The sequence below is a fragment of the Argopecten irradians genome, chromosome 3, assembly GCF_041381155.1.
Source record: "Argopecten irradians isolate NY chromosome 3, Ai_NY, whole genome shotgun sequence".
In the NCBI taxonomy this organism is placed as follows: domain Eukaryota; kingdom Metazoa; phylum Mollusca; class Bivalvia; order Pectinida; family Pectinidae; genus Argopecten; species Argopecten irradians.
In genome coordinates, this window is record NC_091136.1 from 52,051,441 (window position 1) to 52,069,151 (window position 17,711).

Here is a 17,711-nt window from a genome sequence, read left to right on the forward strand (position 1 = left end):
AGATCAGCTGAAGTCAGTCAGTATATTTATTTCATGATAAATGATAAAATGTAACACATCAAGTTTTATGTCACTGACTTGTCTGCTAAGTCACTGACATATCTTACCTTTGTCTGGTACCTGATGAATAAATCAAATCAGGCTTGGGGGTGGATTATATAAGATTCCCCATAAGTTGTTGTTGAATGTACGTGTCAGACCTTTACATACAGGGATATACATCTGATGGAGATTAATCGGCCAATGAAGTCCATTTTAATGAAATCAGGGCTATTGTGGTATTTTGACAGACATTCAAGTCTCGAATATTGACTGAAAGCCTGTCATTACTACATTAAAGAAGATATTCAGTTACAGAAACAGCTGTGTGCTCTTGAGAACAGGATTTCTCAGATAATGTACCAACTGAAGCAAGATCAATAGATATTAAAGATAGCATTATTATATGTATCAATAGGGGAACAAGATGAATAATTTACACTCCTAGTTCAATTTTTCGCACACACAAAATATACACAGCCTGCATTTGAGCTTGTCTTTAATACTGTGGTTATTATGTAATATGTTAAACAATAGAACAGATTTGTCATATTGATTCACAAGGATCCAAGCATTCTATTGGATGGTGAAGTTTTCAACAAGTCGTAGTGTCACCAATAACGTCCAGATGAAGTCACTTGACATCAGTTTCAATTCAAATTGATATTGAACTAGCACGGGCACTGACAGATTTAAAAGTGCTTGGTACAGATATCTGATCAGTGTAATATTGGTGACAGTGGCTGCAGTAACCCGCTGTGGCAGTACTGCTGGTCAGGAGTTGCTGTTTTATAGCATATGTAAAACTTATAGGATTGTAAGAATTTCTGAACTTTGAAATATTTGAGTGCAGTGCCCTGTAAATATTTGGAAGCTCTCCTTTACACAGTTGAAAGTGTCTGTTAACATTTGGTGCTTGGTTTCTTATATCATCTGTACTATTGTGTAAGTTATATATCATTTTTATTCATATGTTTTTTGTAAGAATAACATTCTAAAAACTTATTTTTGGGGGGACATTTTCAATTTACCTATAGTTTTCAGTCTACACAATTTAGTTTATTTGTTACCAGACTTTATTGTGCCATATGATATCTGTCACTGGGAGAAAGCTATGGTGTCAAATGGGAGTATCGAACTTTTACTAACATTTATAAAAGTTAATCAACAAGGGCAAGGAACATAAAAAGATAAATTACTATGACAATCATGAATGTATTAGAAAACACTGAAAAATAGTCATGTGTCTTTGATCATGAATGATTTATCCATTAGGGAAAAACATTATCACAATTATATTGATTTCTTTCATCTTAATTGCCTCAAGAATTAGTGTATGTGGTCTTGCTTCTGCTGAATTACTGATAGATGTGAGCAGACGTGATTTGACATTTATCATTTATGTGACCATTCAGTTTTGGAGTGATCAATGAATTTATTCTGAATGCATGATCAGTGCTAAGCTGTGAACCGTTGTATTGTTAAATATTCAGAAAACATTTCTCTGGGGAATATGATCAAATTTACCAATGGCAGCAAAAATTGTAAATAACTTTAAATGGGAAAATAGATAAGGATATACCTTTTAAGTTCATTGCAGACAAACTTGTCTAGGAATGTCATTGTAAATGGTTATATATGCATAAAAGGGGTGTCTGACAATTGTTTCAATGTTTTGTAGGCCCCAATACAACTGTGGTATTGATTGAAGTTATATATGACTTTACCAGATTGTCCGTCAACATAGCTGTCAGGTTCGATTTGGCTATGGGATGCATGGTGTCACGGCCAGTATCGTTGGAGAACTAGGAGACTAGTGGCATACCACTTACGGCCATGCTACTAGTGGTTGTGTACGCTGGTCTTCTCATCTGGCTCCTGTGTACGCCTGTTAATAGCAGATTATGTGATTTCAACTCCAATGATTGTCAGTGGAAAATACAACAGAGTGATACTCCCAAGAAAGGAACGCCGTCGCCTTTGAAGGAATTTGTTTTAAGTACGAGACAGCAAGTGGACAAGCTAGGTGTGAATGGATCTGTCTTGGATATAAACCCATTACTTCCAAAAGGTAATGTATAAAACTTCAAAAGACATTATCATTCTCAAATTAAAAACTGAAACGGGTGGAATCTTTAAAGTATTTTATTTGATAAATGTAAATGATGAATTCCAATGGCAAAGTTCTGCATGGTATAGTCACTTTTCTAGTTATATCATCATAATTGAAATCCTTAGAAAATTTCTATAATGGCATTTGAATTATGTCACATATCTTTATTTCAAGTTCCCCACATTTTTTTATCATGTTTTTATATTTTCATCAAATATCAAGTATATGTGATTATGTAGAACATATAGTGTATTTGAGAATACAATATTGGATACAAAATATAAAAAAAAATGTGTCCTAGCTAGAGAGGCATTGTCAAAATGGTCTAAAATAAAGTCACACCAGGAAACTTTCAATATGTTATCATTAAAACTTGGTGTACAGTGTACAGTCACTTCACTGATATAAAGTATAAGAGAATTAATCTAAAATTATATGATATTAGAGGTGACAAAGTGTTCACTACCCAGTAAAGATAAATAACCTAATGATATTAGAGGTGACAAAGTGTTCACTACCCAGTAAAGATCAATAACTTAATGATATTAGAGGTGACAAAGTGTTCACTACACTGTAAAGATAAATAACCTAATGATATTAGAGGTGACAAAGTGTTAGCTACCCTGTAAAGATAAATAACCTAATGATATTAGAGGTGACAAAGTGTTAACTACCCAGTAAAGATAATAACCTAATGATATTAGAGGTGACAAAGTGTTAACTACCCAGTAAAGATAAATAACCTAATGATATTAGAGGTGACAAAGTGTTAACTACCCAGTAAAGATCAATAACTTAATGATATTAGAGGTGACAAAGTGTTAACTACCCTGTAAAGATAAATAACCTAATGATATTAGAGGTGACAAAGTGTTAGCTACCCTGTAAAGATAAATAACCTAATGATATTAGAGGTGACAAAGTGTTAGCTACCCTGTAAAGATAAATAACCTAATGATATTAGAGGTGACAAAGTGTTCACTACCCAGTAAAGATAAATAACTTAATGATATTAGAGGTGACAAAGTGTTCACTACCCAGTAAAGATAAATAACTTAATGATATTAGATGTGACAAAGTGTTAACTACCCAGTAAAGATAATAACCTAATGATATTAGAGGTGACAAAGTGTTAACTACCCAGTAAAGATAAATAACTTAATGATATTAGAGGTGACAAAGTGTTAACTACCCAGTAAAGATAAATAACTTAATGATATTAGAGGTGACAAAGTGTTCACTACCCAGTAAAGATAAATAACTTAATGATATTAGAGGTGACAAAGTGTTCACTACCCAGTAAAGATCAATAACTTAATGATATTAGAGGTGACAAAGTGTTAACTACCCAGTAAAGATACATAACTTAATGATATTAGAGGTGACAAAGTGTTAGCTACCCAGTAAAGATAAATAACCTAATGATATTAGAGGTGACAAAGTGTTAACTACCCAGTAAAGATAAATAACTTAATGATATTAGAGGTGACAAAGTGTTAACTACCCAGTAAAGATAAATAACTTAATGATATTAGAGGTGACAAAGTGTTCACTACCCTGTAAAGATAAATAACCTAATGATATTAGAGGTGACAAAGTGTTAACTACCCAGTAAAGATAATAACCTAATGATATTAGAGGTGACAAAGTGTTAACTACCCAGTAAAGATAAATAACTTAATGATATTAGAGGTGACAAAGTGTTAACTACCCTGTAAAGATAAATAACTTAATGATATTAGAGGTGACAAAGTGTTAACTACCCAGTAAAGATAAATAACCTAATGATATTAGAGGTGACAAAGTGTTAACTACCCAGTAAAGATAATAACCTAATGATATTAGAGGTGACAAAGTGTTAACTACCCAGTAAAGATAAATAAACTTAATGAACAAATATTAGAGGTGACAAAGTGTTAACTACCCAGTAAAGATAATAACCTAATGATATTAGAGGTGACAAAGTGTTAGCTACCCTGTAAAGATAAATAACCTAATGATATTAGAGGTGACAAAGTGTTAACTACCCTGTAAAGATAAATAACCTAATGATATTAGAGGTGACAAAGTGTTAACTACCCAGTAAAGATAAATAACCTAATGATATTAGAGGTGACAAAGTGTTAACTACCCAGTAAAGATAAATAACTTAATGATATTAGAGGTGACAAAGTGTTCACTACCCAGTAAAGATCAATAACTTAATGATATTAGAGGTGACAAAGTGTTAACTACCCAGTAAAGATAAATAACCTAATGATATTAGAGGTGACAAAGTGTTCACTACCCAGTAAAGATCAATAACTTAATGATATTAGAGGTGACAAAGTGTTAACTACCCAGTAAAGATAAATAACCTAATGATATTAGAGGTGACAAAGTGTTCACTACCCAGAAAGGATCAATAACTTAATGATATTAGAGGTGACAAAGTGTTAACTACCCAGTAAAGATAAATAACCTAATGATATTAGAGGTGACAAAGTGTTAACTACCCAGTAAAGATAATAACCTAATGATATTAGAGGTGACAAAGTGTTAACTACCCAGTAAAGATAAATAACTTAATGATATTAGAGGTGACAAAGTGTTCACTACCCAGTAAAGATCAATAACTTAATGATATTAGAGGTGACAAAGTGTTAACTACCCAGTAAAGATAATAACCTAATGATATTAGAGGTGACAAAGTGTTAGCTACCCTGTAAAGATAAATAACTTAATGATATTAGAGGTGACAAAGTGTTAACTACCCAGTAAAGATAAATAACCTAATGATATTAGAGGTGACAAAGTGTTAGCTACCCAGTAAAGATAAATAACCTAATGATATTAGAGGTGACAAAGTGTTAACTACCCAGTAAAGATAAATAACCTAATGATATTAGAGGTGACAAAGTGTTAGCTACCCAGTAAAGATAAATAACTTAATGATATTAGAGGTGACAAAGTGTTAACTACCCAGTAAAGATAAATAACCTAATGATATTAGAGGTGACAAAGTGTTAACTACCCTGTAAAGATAAATAACCTAATGATATTAGAGGTGACAAAGTGTTAGCTACCCTGTAAAGATAAATAACCTAATGATATTAGAGGTGACAAAGTGTTCACTACCCAGTAAAGATAAATAATCTAATGATATTAGAGGTGACAAAGTGTTCACTACAGTCTTCATCTACTTGTGGTAAGTAAAATTGAGGAGTCAGAAAGGGGGAGGGGCACTTATAGGGATGTGGTATTTTGAGTCAAATACGGTAATTGGAAACTGTTTTAGTTATGTCCCAGTCTGATGGCTGGATTATTACCTGGTATATTTAATATTATATATAATTATGAAACCTTGAGCAGGCCAGTGGTAATTCCTGGCTCCTGGTTGATAATAGAATGTAAAACTACAGAAGTATACCAACACTCAACAATGGTTTAAATCAAGTATGGTACTTTTATAAGAAAATATTTAATTGAAACTTGACATACTTTTGAAAACCAAAGACTAAAGTAGTGTACAGTATACATATATTGTTTGTTTTTATTATATCAGTTATCATTGACATCTTTATTTATCATTATTACTGAATTTTTAACATGATAAAGTAGTGTAGCATGTTTACAAAGATATTTTGGTTATAACTACCTGACTATTTATAATGATGTCTCTGAAGACATTTAGATTGGAATATTGACATTAACTATAAGATATATATGGTGATTTGTAACCTCATTTTTTGTTTTCATCTTGTAGCTGTTCTGCATTATGAACCTACATGTGAAAACTGAGAAATAGTATTTTGACGACAGCAATAGATTTTTAGGTCACATGACCCAAAGGTTCAGGATGACCTATGGTCATGCTCTGTCTGCAATCCTCTGCTGTCCGCCGTGCGAAAACTTTCATTCAAATGGCTTCTTCTCAATAACCATAAAGCCCAGGGTACTCATATTTGGCCTGTTGCACGCTGGAATGAAGGGCTACCAAAGTTGTGAAAATGAATGACCTTGACAAATTTTAAAGGTCACAGGGTCAAATAGTCTAAAATTTTCGAACGACTTTTTCTAACTAACCAAAAGGCCCATTGTACTCATATTTGGCCTCAAACATTCTGGGATGAAGGTCTACCAAAGATGTGAAAATGAATGACTTTGACCTACTTTCAAAGTCAAAGGGGTCAAATAATCTAAAATCTTGAATTTTGAACTTCTTAAGTCCTACCAGTGTAAATTAGCTGAAACTTGCATAAAATGAGTCTGACATGGTCCCAACGAAATGTTGTTATTTTTCGGGTTGATCTGAAATCCAAGATAGCCGCCACAGCTGCCATTTTGAAAACACATTTTGTCCTTCTTCTCAAGTTCTGCCGGTGCGATTTGGTTGAGACTTGCCTGGAATGATCCTGATATGATCTTGACAAAGTGATGTTACATCTCTGGTTGATTCCAAATCGGAGATGGCTACCATGACACCATATGTAATTAATTTCCTATACTATACCGCTATTGCCAACGTAGTCAAATGACCGTTAAGGCTCTGGGGCCTCTTGTTGTACAACAATTCAGTTGTAAAGTCCATGAAACATCTGTCGGTAAGTTAATTGATCAATTTTAATTAACATGTCTGTCTCAAAAGCATTCACCAGTCATCGGGTTGTTTAGAGGAGTGTTAGTTATGTAGCTGAAACTTTATTGTCAGATCTGGGTATTTAATGTGTTGTATTTGTACATGATTTTAGAAAAGTCCAAAGTCGATCTTTTTTTTTATATATAATTTTTTAAAAAAATTTTTCCCATTTGTTGCATATAACACATGGGTATTTGGGACATCAACATAAACTTGACAGGACATATACATTAAATTTCTATCACAAAAAAACCCCCAAAAACCCCAAAAAAACATAAGAAACATAACATAGCATGCTGAGTAAGTACATGTAAGTGGGAAAAAAACCCTGTTTGATATATTTCGGTTATAATAAGATGAGTGCGAATTACTATATTTGATAAGTTAGTTTTGCCTGGCTATTAGAATCTTTATAGAAACAAGAGATCCCAGAGGGATCTTGGCGCCCACCATAGAATGATCTATGTCTGAAAAAGGAAAGAAGGATCTTTTCCCTGCTTTTCAAACTTTTTCAAATATACAACATATGATATTTAAGACAAATCGCTTTATTGTTCTCTGAGAATCAGCGGTGAAATCAAAGATGGCGACAGGTTGGCCATCTTGTTGACCAATCAGTCCCAAAGGTACTATGCACAACTAAAGCTCAAGGGGAAACTATGCATGAAATATGAGAGATATCCCTTCAGTAATTGCAGACAAATAGCGATTACTATCCAAATACAAGATGGCTGCCTGGCGGCCATCTTGTTGACTGATCAGTCTAAAAATGCAATATGCACAATTAGGGTCATAGGGGAACATACATATGACATTTGAGAAACAACCCTTCAGTACTTTTTGAGAAATAGCGGTAACAAACTTTAACTATCAAAATCCAAGATGGATGCCAGTCGGCCATCTTATTCACTGATCAGTCCCAAAATGCAATATGCACAACTAGGGCCCTAGGGGAATCTACATATGCCATTTGAGAAACATCCCTTCAGCACTTTCTGAGAAATAGAGGTAACAGACTTTAACTATCAAAATCCAAGATGGCCGCCGGTCGGCTATCATGTTGACCGATCTTTCTCAAAATGCAATATGCACAACTTGGGTCCTAGAGGAACCTACATATGTAATTTGATTAAGATCCCTTCAGTACTTTCTGAGAAATAGCGGTAACAAACTTTAACTATCAAAATCCAAGATGGTCGCCAGTCGCCCATCTTGTTGAGCGATCGGTCCAAAAATGCAATATACACAACAAGGGTCCTAGGGGAACCTACATACGAAATTTGAGAAAGATTGCTTCAGTACTTTCTGAGAAAAAGCGGTAACAAACTTTAACTATCAAAATCCAAGATGGCCACTGGTCAGCCATCTTGTTAAGCGATCGGTCCCAAAATGCAATATGCACAACTAGGCTCCTAGGGGAACCTACATATGAAATTTGAGAAAGGTCCCTTCAGTACTTTCTGAGAAATAGCGGTAACAAAATTTAACTATCAAAATCCAAGATGGCTGCTGGTCAGCCATCTTGTTAAGTGATCGGTCCCAAAAATGCAATATGCACAACTAGGGTCCTAGGGGAACCTGCATATGAAATTTGAGAAAGATCCCTTCAGTACTTTCTGAGAAATAGCGGTAACAAACTTTAACTATCAAAATCCAAGATGGCCGCAGGTCGGCCATCTTGTTGAGCGATCGGTCCCAAAATCCAATATGCAGAACAAGGCTCCTAGGGGAACCTACATATGAAATTTGAGAAAGATCCCTTCAGTACTTTCTGAGAAATAGCGGTAACAAACTTTCACTATCAAAATCCAAGATGGCCGCTGGTCGGCCATCTCGTTGATCGATCGGTCCCAAAATGCAATATGCACAACTAGGGTCCTAGGGGAACCTACATATGATATTTGAGAATGATCCCTTCAGTACTTTCTGAGAAATAGCGGTAACAAGAATTGTTAACGTACGGACGGAAGGACGGACGGAAGGACGGACGGACGACGGACGGACGACGGACGAAAGGCGATTTGAATAGCCCACCATCTGATGATGGTGGGCTAAATAAAGTATGTACTTGTCTATCTTTACAAAGAGACTTCTTTTAGTTCACCTGGTGAGCTTATGACCGCAGTGTCTGTCGTCATGCGTCTGTCTGTCTGTCCGTTCGTCAACAATTAACTTCTCCTCCATAACTGCAGGTCGGAATTTAACAAAATTTGACTGGTAGCATCCTTATGGGGTACTGACTGAAATTTGTACAAATGGTCGGGCTGACCCCTTGGGGGCATGGGGGCGGGCCAAAAGGGGTCACTTTAGTTATTTCCATATAAACCACTTCTTCTCTGAAACTAAGCATGGGATAGCACTCGTAATTCAATGGTAGCATCCTTATAGGAAGGGAATTCAAATTCATCCTGAGGGATGGCGTCAAAAGGGGTCAATTTGGCTATTTGCATTTAAACGACTTCTTCTCTGAAAATAAGCATGGGATAACACTCAAAATTGCACAATTGGTGAAGCTGAATCCCCCCCCCCAACTCGGGATCCTGAGAGGCGGGGCCAAAAGTGTCACTGTTTACTTTTGCTATTTCAATATAAATGACTTCTTCTCAGAAACTATAAGTCTGGGATAACACTCATAAATCATTGATTACAATCTTATAGGGCAGGGATTGTACACAGGGCTGACCCCCCCCCCCCACTGGGGCCTGAGACGCGGGGCCGAAAGGGTCAATTAGGCTACTATTTTCATATTTCATATAAATTACTTCCTCTCTGAAACTATTATTGGATAGCACTCACAGTCCTATGGTATCCATAACATAGTTAAATGGTTGGGATTCAAATTGCTATTTATAATTGTAAGTCTTTGTGATAAAAAAGCAAACCAGGTGAGCGATACAGGCCCTCTGGGCCTCTTGTTTCTTTATGCAATCATGATACATTTTTCCTTCTGCAAAAGGGCTCTCATTCCAATTTCCATATCAATATTTTACTCACAATGAAAATTAACTAATTGATCACACACTCCTTTACATTCATTTCACATGTATATTTATGTAAAAATTTGGTTTATACCTAAACCGATATTCCAGATGAGTATAGATACCTAACCTTGAGGTACTTTTCTTAATTTGAGACTTTTCTTTAATGACTTCGTATTCTGTATTTGCTTATTTTAGAGTTATCTGTCCTTACTCACTGGTTTTGATTGTGTCATCTTGTGTTTGTGAGCAAAATGTCAAGAGTTTTTCGTTCACCTGGTCCAAAGGACCAAGGTAAGCTTATGCGATACCACATTATAATAATATAATGTACTGGTACTATGAAAATTCAACCTATATTGTACATAAATATATTGGCACTATACATTTTTATGCATGATTGTATTGTATTCAACCTTCCATATTCCACCCTATAAGCGCCCCTTCCCTTTTTCAGACTTCAATTTCACTTACTTTTAATTAAAGGCAGACTGAAAATTTCAAACTTTGTTGGTTTTCTTACTGATTTTTAAAAAAAATTGATTTATGGCTCATTTTGTAGAATAATTTTATGAAAGGCAAGCCCAAATTTGTTTCTATTAAGCACCCTGGGCGCTTATTTGGTCGAATATGGTAATTGACAAACACTTGCATATATGTGAGCTGTGTGGCAGTTTAATGGAAAAGTTCAGTTTCTCGGCTGAAACATTCAAGGGACATGATAATATCGCCGAACCTTTGAGACTGTATGATGATGTTTGTATGAGGAGGTATATAGTGTTAAAAACATACCAGTTTGGTACATGTTCAAGGCCTCTCCGTCAATTACTAGTGATTGAGGATGTATTTGTTGTATGGTTTTTGTTAGACTTGTGAAAAAATCCAAAGAATTCACTTGCCACAGTGTTATAATTTATGAAGGGAATGTATTACATGTGCTGAAAATAGATTGCATGCAATTTTTTAAGTATAAAGATAGAAAATAATGAGACCCAACACTGCTAGCGTATAACGGTGTCGCTCCTCACCGGATCTGTAAAGGTTTTGGAAGTGTTCCCTTCTCTCGGAACACTTCTCAACTTTACATATCATGACTACATTATGCAAATTATGTAATGTTGTGCTTGTTGGTAAACTCGAGAAGCGTTCCGAGGAACAAATGAACATGGCGGTGTTGTTAATTTTTCGGGTCGATCCGAAATGCAAGATGGCCGCCACAGCCACCATCTTGAAAACACATTTTGAACTTCTTCTCAAGTTCTACCGGTGCGGTTTGACTGAAACTTGCATGAAATGATCCTGACATGGTCCTGACAAAGTGTTGTTAGTTTTTAGGTTGATCCGAAACCCAAGATGGCCGCCACAGCCGCCATCTTGAAAACACATTTTGAATTTCTTCTCAAGGTCTACCGTTGTGATTTGACTGAAACTTGCATGAAATGATCCTGACATGGTCTTGACAAAGTGTTGTTATTTTTCGGGTCGATCCAAAATGCAAGATGGCTGCCACAGCCGCCATCTTGAAAACACATTTTGAACTTCTTCTCAAGTTCTACTGGTGCGATTTGACTGAAACTTGCATGAAATGATCCTGACATGGTCCAAACAAAGTGTTGTTATTTTTCGGGTCGATCCGTAATCCAAGATGGCCGCCACAGCCGCCTTCTTGAAATTAATTTTGAACTTCTTCTCAAGTTCTACTGGTGCGATTTGACTGAAACTTGCATGAAATGATCCTGACATGGTCCCAACAAAGTGTTGTTATTTTTCGGGTCGATCCGAAATCCAAGATGGCCGCCACAGCCGCCATCTTGAAAACACATTTTGAACTTCTTCTCAAGTTCTACCAGTGCGATTTGACTGAAACTTGCATGAAATGATCCTGACATGGCCCTGACAAAGTGTTGTTATTTTTTAGGTTGATCCCAAAACCCAAGATGGCCGCCACAGCCGCCATCTTGAAAATACATTTTGAACTTCTTCTCAAGTTCTCCCGTTGTGATTTGGCTGAAGCTTGCATGAAATGATCCCGATATGGTCCTTACAAAGTGTTGTTATTTTTCGGGTTGATTCGAAATCCAAGATGGCCACCACAGCCGCCATCTTGAAAGCACATTTTGAACTTCTTCTCAAGTTCTACCGGTGCGATTTGGCTGAAACTTGCATGAAATGATCCTGACATGGTCCCGACAAAATATTGTTACATCTCTGGTTGATCACAAATCGAAGATGGCTACCATGACACTATATCTAATTAATTTCCTATATGTTAAGGCCCTTGGGCCTCTTGTTTGAAATAAAATTTGTTGAAAAAAATTGAAAATGATCCTGACATGGTCCTGACAAAGTGACACCATATATAATTAGTTTTACTATTGCCAAGGTAGTGAGATGACTGTTAAGGCCCTTTGGGCCTCTTGTTCTTTAAGGTAAGATATCTGTCAATGTTGTATAGAACCCATTTATTAAAATAATCACGGTTTTAAAAATTAGGTCCGTTTTTCTCGACCGCCGAGTTCATACCTTCGATACTATAATATATATATGTATACTATTGGTTAAAAATTTTCTTGCTAGGTCCCTGTGTTATATACCAATATCAAAGGCTGTGTTAAAAATAATAACTGGTTAACCTGAAGTTACGTAGTGTCATGTGGTATCCGGCAAGGTTGCCCCCTCTCATGTTTGACCTTCGATATCGTCCTAGCAACAGAAGTACTGGCTCAGAAAATGAAAACTGATGCAAATGTTAGTAGTATCAAAATACAAAGTAGGAAAATAATAATCTCTCAACTAGCCGACGACACTACGTTATTTCTGAAGTATAGAGACATCAATAGAGCATTACATATTGTTGAACAGTTTGGGAAAGTATCTGGTTTAAAATTAAACAAATCTAAAATGGAGGAGTTATACTTAGTAGGCGATTTACTGGTTCTCAATGACGTAACTAAGCGATTTTCTTTGCAAACACCTAAGCAGCAATGGGAACAACCACACAAGTTACCGAAGCGGCTATCTAAGAGAAGTGCATACTTCTATGAAATACGATTCGTTTTTACTTTAATAATGAGATATGCCATATTTCATTTCTTTGAATTATCAACGTCACAAATACAACACAAATCAGTCATGATTTATTTAAAACAAACAATTGAACTAAAGCGGCAATACATTATTTTGTTAACGTTAGAGCTAGGCCTAACGTTATAGTCTTCAGTACATGAGCACTACGAATAAAAACTATTGAATTACAGACAAAAACACTGCACCTATCTGCACAAGTGAGTTATAGTGTATATGAACTTAATGTACATATAGGGGAAAAAGATAAGAAAAACCAAAATTGTTCATATTATAAGGAGGCATGCTTCCACTCGCGTGATATCGGCCCGTCTCGATATGAGGTTTCTAAATACATATATTTATATACTTAACATCTAATATATATATGATCTACAATGTATTTGTGAAAAAGCAGTTTGTAAAATCCAATAAATAATCTATTACACAACAGCAAACTTGCATAGTCGTGCGATTTGCGAATTTTTGCAGGGTTTTTTCCCCGATTTTTATAGAGGGCATATCGGAGGATCAACTTCTAGCGCGGACCATCTATTTATCCTATTGCAAATTGATCACTGTACATGTATGTATAAAGTAATGCAACTGTATGTACAAAAATGTATAGTGTAATTACTATTGAAACAACGGAAGATTGCACAAATGATAAAATTACAAATACCAACTTTTAGCACATGTATTAATTAATTCTCATTGGTACTATTTGCGATTCAGGTAAAATAATTAGCACTTATAGATTCTGTGTATAAACATAATCAGTAGACGTTCTATTAATTCTAAAATGAACATAAAAATTCTTTGCTAATTTTTATACGTGCCTGAATCTACATCATTAAATATTTAAAGTTAAACTTTTATTATCAATCCAGGTCAATATAAAGGACAAGTTACATGTATATAATTTGATTTCATGTGCTGGGCATAGCGCCTCTTATTTTTTTGTCTAATATATAAACTATGTATAGGCCATTTAAAAAAAAAATGCCTTATAGGCAGGTTGAGCGGACTAAGCGTCTCTTTCAACATTCAACCGGTATATTGAAAATAATAACCAGAAAAAAGAGCATTTATGCATATATTTGAGACCTTGAATTATTTGGATATCAACACAAATAGAGTAAGCATGTACAGTAAAGTTTATAGATCAAAGCGCAATATACGTCAGATGTATACTTTGAATCGGAGCGCTTACTTCCGTTGTATCAACGCTATCTGCATACGTTATTGTAATAAAATTAAATCAAAGTACATGACTTCTTATATAATAGGCTTATAGATGGAGACATAAAATCTGATAAAAATACTGATTAAAAATATATATCAAGTACTGTAAAGATAAGCTGAATCCGATAAATAAAACATTTCGCTATCTACTGCACAGGCTGCATGTGCGCACAATAAATTCGTATTTATTGCTAAATTAATATTTTGACAGCCTTTTCACATATCTCTGAGCTTAAATTAATGCACTCAACAACCAAATACAAGCAATAACAATTTGATTTTAACGAACACAGCATTTCAACTGAGCTCACTTTCTTATTTGAGTATGAGTAAAGCCCAACTTAATATTTTGTGTTTCAAGGGAGATCACTCTAATCGCTTACCTATTGGAAACCGGCAAATGGTCTATTCGGTTCAGCGTTCGAAATTAACGCCTGTCCGTCTGCCCGTGACCGGCAATTTTATAGTCGGGCAGACATTTTTTACCGTGTAGCTGGTCCTTTGACCGGCAACTTTTGGTCCAGATAGAAGATATATATACAAACAAAAATGGCTGTAGAATTGTAGAAAGGTCGAAGATCAAACTGTACAAAACTTCATTTTAGAAAATTTTCCGCTGCGCGGTGAGTTTACTAAAACATTCAAGATGTTCTTTAATAATGAAAATTCAATACACACGAACTAGACTAAAAATGTCCATCAAGAGATTATACTATTTCAAGAAATGCTTCTTAAAAGATTGATTTGTTTATATGTCTTAGCAAGAAATTCAATTCATTATTATTTTGAGTTACACAACAATTCATGTGCCGATGGTGTGAATCCAGTATTTCAGATCGAGCTGGGTTGCATAATGGTATGACGCCACTCACAATTATCATTTCTAAATGCAGGTAACTTTAAATCGAAAAATTACCGTATTAAGAACGCTTTAAAATCGATAGAATACATGGTAAAATGCATCTCAGCCATTCCAAATTGTAATATTTGTTCTCAGGGGAGACCCTCGGACCCCCCAAACAACAAAATCTCGCGCCTTCTGCGCGTGCATATTCATCAAAATACATTGTAAAACTCATCTAAGCCATTCTAAATTGTAAATGTTTCCTGGGGGCGACCCCCGGACCTCCCAATCACCAAAATCTCATGACTTCGGCGCTCACAAATTCAACAAATCGTAAAACTCATCTCAGCCATTCTTAATCGTCAATTTTTTTCCCGGGGGACCTTTACCCCCCCCCCCCCCCCCCCCCCCCCCCCATTACGTTTAATTCATCTTCCTACGCCACTGAGTTTGTTGAGAGCCTATGATAGTAATCCGGATATGCAGATATACTTTGTTATAAGTAAAACTATTACTTTGCTAGTAACTATATAAACTACAAGGATGAATTGTAACTTTGTAAGGACCAGTAACTTTCAGTCAGGACCGGTAACTTTTAGGGTCAGCCGGTCCTTTGGACCAGCAGGGAAAACATTCCTTAAGGGAGAACACTGATTGGGTTGTAACAAAAATAAAAATAATAAGGGCGCAGCCCTTCGTGCACGCGAAGCACTTCTAAGGTAACGAATACAAGAAAACATAAGAAAAAACACTATCTTCAAAATTCAATCCTACAGTACACACTGACAGCTTTAGTTTGCGGCCGCCATTTTGGGGAGGTTGTGCGTTGCTCCGGTACTGCTCTCCCCAGTAAATATATATTTAACTAATGCAAATGCATAACAGCTAGGAGAAATTGAACATTTTTATTATTATTTTTTAAATAATAATAACAACACTTTGAAAATTAAAAGCTATCGAATGCAGTCAAAATATCCACCAAGGCGAAGATGAGCACAAGGAATCATGACGTCACATAACGTCAACAAATAGCGCGAAATCATAGGATTCGCATACGCGGCACTCCAGGCCTTGAATGGAGACAGAGAAATCCGAATTTTTGAGTTCATTTCTTTGAGCTTATGCTAGAAATTATTACATCATATACTTCTAAAGTTAAAAGTGCGTCCTTTTACTTCTAAATTATGTCTTTTACATGAAATAGAAAATTAAATAAACAAGTAGAGCTTCGCTCTTCCTATGCCGTACATGATTCATATTCACACACATCTGGCTCCTTGCCTTCAGTCATATTACCTTCATGGGTATAAACTGGGTTAAGCAAGTCAAGTCGTTAGGTATACACTTTGGTTCAAACTTAAAGGTATGGTCAAATCTTAATTGGGCAGACAAAATAACAAGTATTGATGCCCTAATTAAAATTTGGAAAAAAAAAGAAAACTGTCCATGTTAGGAAGATACCACAAATTACGTACTTAGCAAGTGTCCAATATATAAGTAACGAACAAATTAGGAAGATTTATCGATTTATTTGAAAACGATGGACCAGAGCGTGTTAAACATGTAAGTTGAATCCCAGTTAAAACGGCCCCGTTACAAAAAAATGTTTAAACGAGGAACATATGTTTATTTCAACTGTATATTCAGCGTCGATTTTGTTTATGATATTTTTGAAGAATTGATAGAAAAATACGAAACACGGCACTTATTTGTAACTTTTCATTTCATTATACATGTAGAATTTATGCCTAGATATTCTTCATTGCTTGTTACAGTGAAATTGTTTAACATCTTTGATAGTTTTTAGCTCACCTGGCCCGAAGGGCCGGTGAGCTTATGTCATGGCGCGGCGTCCGTCGTCCATCCGTCCGTCCGTCCATCCGTCCGTCCGTCCGTCCGTCCGTCAACATTTCCTTTAAATCGCTACTAGTCATAGAGTTCTGCATGGATTGTAACCAAATTTGGCCACAAGCATCCTTGGGGGAGGGGGAACAGAACTTGTATAAATTTTGGCTCTGACCCCCCGGGGGCAGGAGGGGCGGGGCCCAATAGGGGTAATAGAGGTAAATCTTTTAAATCGCTACTTGTCCTAGAGATCTGCATGGATTGTAACCAAATTTGGCCACAAACATCCTTAGGGGAAGGGGAACAGAACATGTATAAATTTTGGCTCTGACCCCCCGGGGGCAGGAGGGTGGGGCCCAATAGGGGAAATAGAGGGAAATCCTTTAAAACGCTACTAGTCCTAGAGTTCTGCATGGATTATAACCAAAATTAGCCACAAACATCCTTGGGGGAGGGGGACAGAACTTGTATAAATTTTGGCTCTGACCCCCCAGGGGCAGGAGGGGCGGGACCCAATAGGGGAAATAGAGGTAAATCCTTAAAATCGCTACTAGTCATAGAGTTCTGAATGGAATGTAACCAAATTTGGCCACAAACATCCTTGGGGGAAGGGGAACAGAACTTGTATAAATTTTGGCTCTGGTACCCTGGGGGCAGGAGGGGCGGGGCCCAATAGGGGAAATAGATGTAAATCCTATAAATCGCTACTTGTCCTAGAGTTTTGCTTGGATTGTGACCACATTTGGCCATAAACATCCTTTGGGGAAGGAGAACAGAACTTTGGCTCTGACCCCCTGGGGGCAGGAGGGGTGGGGCCCAATAGGGGACTTAGAGGTTAATATTAAAATTCCTTCAGAAAAGAAACAATGAACCTGTATTCAGAACATTACTTGGCATTACAAACCAGGTAAGCGATACAGGCCCTCTGGGCCTCTTGTTCTTGCTGTGTTTTGTTCTTTCTTTTGT

General features: G+C 36.2%; 1 protein-coding gene across 3 annotated transcripts in view; it reads left to right on the top strand.

The window, feature by feature from the left end:
- The first annotated feature begins 769 nt into the window (after positions 1-769).
- Positions 770-17,711, top strand: part of LOC138318992 (ALK tyrosine kinase receptor-like) — a 246,454-nt gene continuing 229,512 nt past the window's right edge. For all 3 annotated transcript variants that reach the window (XM_069261865.1, XM_069261866.1, XM_069261867.1), the window contains exons 1-2: positions 770-984; positions 1,721-2,110. In XM_069261865.1, coding sequence (XP_069117966.1) covers positions 1,876-2,110 — 235 coding nt within the window. In that variant the 5' untranslated portion in view covers positions 770-984; positions 1,721-1,875. The remainder of the gene's footprint in view (positions 985-1,720; positions 2,111-17,711) is intronic.